Genomic DNA, 7,030 nt, shown 5'->3' with positions numbered 1-7,030 from the left:
AAATATGCATTTATTTGCAACAAATAATTTCAAGTGCAATTTGTTCTATATGAAGTTAGACAATGTTCACATGAAGTTGTACAATGTTTACAATCTTAAATTGTATGTCAAATCAATGTCTGCATTTTTAGTGCAACAGGTCCACATTTTAAAGTAGTTCCAAGGCACAACAGTCATTTATTTATACACCTCTAATTTAACAGCAAAGAGGTCTCTTCCAATCATTTTCTATTTTGGCTTTGTTGAAGTCCTTCTTTGTCATCCCCAGACAAGCTGAATGGTACCATCTCCTGAGGTAATAGATTAAACTGTTCAACACTTACAGCCAAATGTTGAATAGCCCGGGTATTCTCAGAACACATTCTGGAAAGTCAACAGATTCAGTGGTCACTTTATTAGGCACAACCCCATTTGCACCTGGAACAGCATGAATTCAAAACTGTTGATGAAACCGGGAAATGTGACCCCCCCCCCCCCCCCCCCACGCTCGAGCACACAAGACGAAAGCCAGAGGGAATTCACTAATGCACCTAGTATGTAAAATATGTTATTTTGATTGTTCTATCATACGCTCTCGTCAACTCACAGGTGGACCGACACAGGAACATTCAGACCAGACCGCGCAGACTGTCCGTAAATTAGACACTCCCGACACTCAGCAAATCAAAATCCCCAACTATCTCCTTATGGAACGTTCATCCGGAACCTCGGACATAGCTTCTTCCCAAGAGAGAAAGCCAGCAGATCAAGAGAGTTGTGTGGTCAGCAGGGGACGCTGTACTGGTTTCCTGTCCTTCTCTGTGCCAATTGACAGTTTCTGCGGAGCAGAGTCGGGCTGTCGACCGCAGTTCCTGCAGATCACAACCGACGATGGAGACGTAGTCTATTCCCCTGCGTTCATACAGGCTATCAACCCATGCAGACCTGGTGCAGATGAGGTCGCGGAGAGGACAGACACACGCCCGACAACTTCACCTGCCCAAATGGAATGGTCTTTTAAAATCAGCATTAAAGGTAAAGAAGTGTAATGCTATGCTGTCCTCGTGCAAAGAAGATCTACGTGAATACTATTTTGTTGAGTGCATTGATTACAGTATTATTGTCGTCATGGTAACTTTATTTATACATTTTCTTCCAACACAGGACAGAGTGTGGGGGATGATGAAGTTAACAAAGAAACGTGATAGATCAAATTTCAGTTTTTCCATCCACATTGAACTCTTGTAATAAATGCAATTCATCTGAAGACTTAACTTTTCTGTTTGTTTTTCAATTAATTGGGTGTATTTATTTCTAAACAGTAACATGACAACTTAAATTTGCATAAATTAAACATTTCCAGATTTGTTTCCCCTCTATTCAGTTGTGAAAATAACACTTTTCTCAGGTAGGCTTTTTATGCTTTACATTTGCAAGTTTGACTGTAAAATACTAAATAATTTTGTTATAAGCCTAAATTACCAATCTAGGTTTAGATCATTTGTCAAAAAACAAAGTATTAATGATTGACAACCTTGCGAAAAAGCGGTGGTGTTATGGTACTTGCGGAGAAATCAGCACCAGGGACAGCGCCTATTTAGCTCGTTGAGTGATGTGCTAGGACGATTATTTGACAGCTGTCTAGTGACGATTTCTGCCAGTGCTTTTTGTTTTTCTTCATCCGCCACTGAAACAAAATGTCTCAACGGTTCATAACTGATTTTATAAATGTAATTGATTGCCTGGCTATTTGATTAATTATTTAATGGATTTATGATGTTTAAAAAAATATATATATATATATATATATATATATATTTTTATCCAGAAGTTATAACTTTTGAGAACTTCAGAGCTTCTTGTCATATGAATTCTTAATGTAGCGAAAGGCCATTCCATTCCAACCATTATGACTTAGTTACTTCAGAACATTGTTAGGTCCGCGATAGCAACGAAAGTCGACAACTCAGACAACTCAAAATGAGCCGCTATGACCAATAACCTGTAAACTGATCCTACTCTCATAGATCGACAGACAAATTTACAATTTGCAAATTCAAGGTAAGTTTTCATACGTCTCGATTGTTATATTTTTCTACAGAGCCATGATCAGTTGAATGAATCTGCCTCATGGGCGATCAATTGCTAGTCTGGTTACCACAGTACAAGTCTGTTTAGCTAGCTATCATTCCACTCATGATAAACTGTCATGATACGGAGTACAAGGAGTGTAATGTTAGCTAAACAGATTTGTACCCAGGCTAATCCGTTGCTACTTTAATGCGACGTTGCATTTACTTTGCGTTTCTTCTTGTTACAGTCCGCCACACACGGTCATGTCTAAACACGTCAAACCTCTCATCCCAAACGGCCTGATAACCATTCTGTCAGGCTTCAGTCGAGCATACCTAAGGAAGAGGCCAACTGACCTAGGACTATTTGCCATGTACTATTGTATGGAACTGCGGAAATACAGAGATGGTATGCTAGCTCAACATGGTCCCACAAAGACAAAAATATGACTGATTGTGTAGAGTGCATTTTATCATATGTTAAGCGTTCTGTAGAAATACATCTGATCAAGATTTCGTTTTGTTTTGTAATGCAGAAATACAGACCTGTTCACCAAACAAGCTGGTGAAAGAATTTCATAAACATAGAGGTAAGTCCGGAGATGATGCACCCTGTATTTCTATAGTCGTTGTTGCAAACAAAACACATACTTTTGCAGTCACATTCCCAAACATTTCTCTCCCCCCCCCCCAGCCAAGAGACTCTGTGACAATGCCTATGAAGAGGAACTGTTGAAGTATGGATACAAAGTGACCTCCAAGGAGGATGTGACTTTTAATGCCCTGGAGATCACCTCTCAGGACCTGCAAATACTAGGCAGTAGTGAGAGACAGATCAACAGACGGTACTCAACCACCACTAGCCCATGTGGAGAACAAGTGAACAATATTACAGCTCCATCCGCCATGGACCAGCAGGTGAAACAAACCCTGGGGGCTGCAGCCATGGAGCTAGGGTCACTGGTTGGCAACATTGTCCCCACAACATCATCATGCCCTTTTCAACCAACCAACAATAACGCCAATACCCAACATGTGGCACAGTCATCCTCCCAGGCAGTAGCAGGTCTGGCATCCACTGAGAACAAGACTGGTGAAGGTATGTGTGCTCTAAGATTCTGAGGCCCAACTATGTATGGTAAAATCAAATTTGCTTTGCACTAGGGATCTAATGTGTTCCTCTCCCTCCCACTGTTTTCCCCACAGTTGCTTCACAAGTTAAACCTGGCTCAGCAGAGATATTGGCCAGCAGCAGGTGCGAGGCCAGTATTTCTGGACAGGCCTGTAGTCCCCAGCATTACACACCCACCAGCCAGGAGGGGGGGTGTGCCTGTGCGATGCCCACAGAGATGCCCTGCTACCCCAGATTTCCCCAGAATTACCCGACATACCCTCCACCACCACCCTACCTCCCAGGCTTTCATCCTTATTATTTGGACCTCATGTCTGGCCAATATGTCCAGCTGTCCTGCAAATGCCAGCGATATGGCAGAGTGGTAATTCGTCCCCCTGGTCAGCCAGTGCTGCCCCAGTGCCACCATGCCGCTCCACTGCCAGTGCCACAGTGCACTCACCAGCACCTCAGCCCTTCTGCAAGCTGCATTCAAGTGGCTCCAACCATGGGGCCCTCCTGCCCCTATGGAGCGCAGAGCCCTTTCTCACAGTGCATCCCTGTGCCTGTCCTCGCCAACCACTTTGGCTCCCTTTATTACAGGCCCAAGCAGAGACCCAGGATGGCCACAGGTGTGCCTGGCAGCAGGAGCGAGTGCCTACCCACATCCAGACGTCTCAACTGCACTTCCTGCAGCTCTAGCTATGGGCCAGAGCCCGCCACCCAGGCCTCCTATCATGGTGGACATCGAGGACAGTGTGGGGGTGACGTCAACCATGGACCAGTCCCTGCCGGTGCACTAAGGTCCCTGTATACCCCTGTGCCGTGCCCCTTTGGACTGCAGAGAAGGGATGCCCCGGCTCAGCGACCATGCAGCGCCCCGACTAGGAGGGTTGTTCCATTGACCACGCAGAACCAGAATAGCCCGTTCCCATCCTCATAAGGGACAGGTTTGGAACTAGATTTATTCTGTGAATGGATAGCTACAAATTTTTTGATTGAATTTAATCTTATTAAGTCTTCAGTTTGATACAATTTTGCCTTGAAGCTTTAGTTAATTGGTAGTATAATTAAACTAGTGGAAAGTTTTCGTCATGGACATATGAATTTCTAGACACAGAATATTGTTAATCAGAATAAAGATTTCTCAGGTGGCTAAACTGCTGTTATTTTTCTCTTTACAGAATGCCCAGACAGACTGAACGCAAAGTCCTACAACTTTATCATCGTTTTTTATGATCAATAAAGTATTTTGCAGATTCGTTTTTAATCATCATTATTGTAGAAGTGAAAATAAGTGTTGTATACTTAAAAGTGTCAGTGAGAACGACTGTGCTTTATTATGCGTAATTACGTAACCATTTTCTACTGCTGATATGTCGTGGCATGTTGAATATTTAATTTAGCTGAAATGGATTATAATATTGTTGAAATCTAGGCTGCACAAAATACGCAAATGTTGCATTTCTTTTCAATTTGTCCAATACATTTTTATGAGGTTAGTACCATTGTGACGTCACGCAGCCGCGGAATTTTATATCATGGATTTGAATCAATCCAATATTGTCGTCCTCGATGTGGCTCAAGAGGAGTTACACATATCTGCAAAGGTATGTTTTCACTAATCTAAAAAATATGAATCAATTTCGAATAATCTGACTTGATATCTAGCTACCTAGATAAAAGTCTTAGCCAATTAAATTGGCTGCATCCATTTGATTGTACAGACAGTGTACACTAGGCTGAGCAAGATAGCCTGTCTGATTATCAGGTTAACAAACACTGCAGCTAAACCATCAACGACATTTTTCCAGATGGCTTCCAGGAGTACGCCACACTTCAAGCCCCCGTTGACCATCATCATCCCATACGGGCTGAAGAGTTGGCTAGAATGTCTTTGCAGAGCCATATTCATTGAGGGACCAAGGCAGATACCGGAATTTATTGCCGCCTATTGCGTTGAGCTGCTGGAATTTAGAGAACGTGAGTGGTGTGGACTGATGTAGATGCAGTCATATACAGTGTTAGCAAAAAACCCAAAGTAGTTGATGTTTACCAACACACAAATGATTGGATGTAGCCGAGGCGTTTTTTTAGTAGACCCTAATAACATTTAAAGCTAGAATCCTTAGGTGCACCATCATTTTTGCATTTCTAAATTAATGATATATAGGTCTACCCATTGATTTTTGAAGACCATAAATGCCTCATGAGCTTAGTTAAACTGTCATACCCCATCAGAACCCCAAATATAAGCGTGTTTTACTCCAATGTTTGTACACAGTGTAAATGTGAACAAACACTGGATAGCCTCAAAACATGCTTAAAACTATCATTGTAATATCATGGATGGTCCGACCTTGCATCCATAGCCCTGTCTATGAATTTTTGAGAGTGGTTATATTTTTTCCAGGTCCATCCTTCAGCCTTTTAGCAAAACAGAGGCAGGGCAACCACTTTGTTATTGTTTCAACTGCGTATTCTAGCTACATTTGAATTCATGTAGGCTAGGCCTATAGTCTCCAAGCTCATTCTAACATGTTAAAGGCTATCTCTTTAAAGTGGAACAGGCAATTAACTCTATTTTCTTTTGCTTCAGGCAATCCTTTGATGGATACCAAGGATGTTACACATCTGTACCAGGAGATACGGGGTAAGGAATATTCAGCCAGTCATAGTGCGCAATGTTATTTTTAGCATTATCATTGCACATTCATTGCATTTAACAATTTCATTAAAACCCCATATTTAAAATCAAACTGCATATAAAATGCTTTCAAATAAATACAGTTGAATGTTTCACAGACATCGCTCACAATTTACGGAATTATTATTCTTTCAATAGAGGCAAATTACGTCAAAGACTGGATAGTATGCCCAGTGCCACAAGCTGCCATAGACTGCTGCCTGACTGAGGAGACCCTGTCAGTCAGCCAGAGGACCAATCCAAGGTCGTTCAAGGTCCCCTCCAGCAAGCCCATGGGTGAGCCAGATAAGCAGGTTCAGACTCTGAGCAGTCTCCCTGGAGAAACCCACCATAGAACCCACCCTGGAGATGGACCTCAGTCCAGCCCAACCGACCTTGGAGGTCAACCCAGCCCAGCTGTGGAAGAGGAGGCCCAGGCCCGGCCAGGCTCTGCTGTGCAGTCAGTCGTGTTCCAGAGAGCTCCATCATTGGACAGTCTACTCGAGGCCAGCCACTCTCAAGTCTTGATCAGCGCTCCAACCGATGACGTCATCATCGCCCACTCTGCGAACCTTCAGGAGACCATTGTCTTCCGAAGCAACAGTTGTCCATATTCAGGTGTATCTCCCCGAGGTAGTTTGACTAGGATTCCTTCGGTTGGTGAGGTTGTTAAGATCGGGGTGAATGACACAACCGAGGTGATGTCCGATGTGGTGGTGTTCCACCAAGTGCCCTCAGTGGAGAACCTGCCCTGCACGCCATCTGCCTTGAGTAATACCTCTTTAGCTGCTGAGGAAACAGTGGATCAGTTGATCAGAAGCAGAGAATTCTTACTGGAGAATGTGGTGTCTGGCTCGCCGTCCATTAAGATGGTGGCTTCAGCTGCAGCTTTGCAGCAGGCAAACACAGAGAAAGTATCCTCCTCGGAGATAGTGGGAATCGGCGCAGCACGGAGAGTGTCCTCAGTCAGGATACCCAGTAGAGAGGAGAGTGTGGGGAGAACAACAGAGACACTAAAGAGATACACATCTCCACAAATATCTCTTCTGTCAGGTATAATATCAATCTATACTCAAAAATGAATTGACAGTTTGGTACAAACTGTTTAGGGACAATGTATTACAAGATGTATAGTAAAGTTTAAATCCTTTGCAATTGCATTCTCTTTATTCTCACAGCTCA

At 43.1% G+C, this 7,030-nt stretch overlaps 1 protein-coding gene and 1 long non-coding RNA gene across 2 annotated transcripts; both read left to right on the top strand.

Annotated features, from left to right (window-relative positions):
* Window positions 1–2,335: 2,335 nt before the first annotated feature.
* LOC135507931 (uncharacterized) lies at window positions 2,336–2,904 on the top strand. The gene is made up of 3 exons (XR_010450729.1): window positions 2,336–2,460; window positions 2,588–2,641; window positions 2,746–2,904. It is a non-coding gene; the product is annotated as an uncharacterized LOC135507931 (long non-coding RNA).
* Window position 2,905: 1 nt separating this feature from the next.
* LOC135507924 (uncharacterized) lies at window positions 2,906–4,424 on the top strand. Its single transcript, XM_064927724.1, has 3 exons — window positions 2,906–3,150; window positions 3,258–4,112; window positions 4,347–4,424. The coding sequence occupies exons 1-2, from the start codon at window positions 2,958–2,960 to the stop codon at window positions 4,103–4,105; spliced, it is 1,041 nt and encodes a 346-aa protein (XP_064783796.1). The 5' UTR covers window positions 2,906–2,957; the 3' UTR covers window positions 4,106–4,112; window positions 4,347–4,424.
* The last annotated feature ends 2,606 nt before the right edge of the window (window positions 4,425–7,030 follow it).

Source organism: Oncorhynchus masou, chromosome 3, assembly GCF_036934945.1.
Source record: "Oncorhynchus masou masou isolate Uvic2021 chromosome 3, UVic_Omas_1.1, whole genome shotgun sequence".
Lineage (NCBI taxonomy): Eukaryota > Metazoa > Chordata > Actinopteri > Salmoniformes > Salmonidae > Oncorhynchus > Oncorhynchus masou.
Note: the sequence above shows the minus strand (reverse complement) of the source record. Positions and strands in the feature narration are given on the sequence as shown.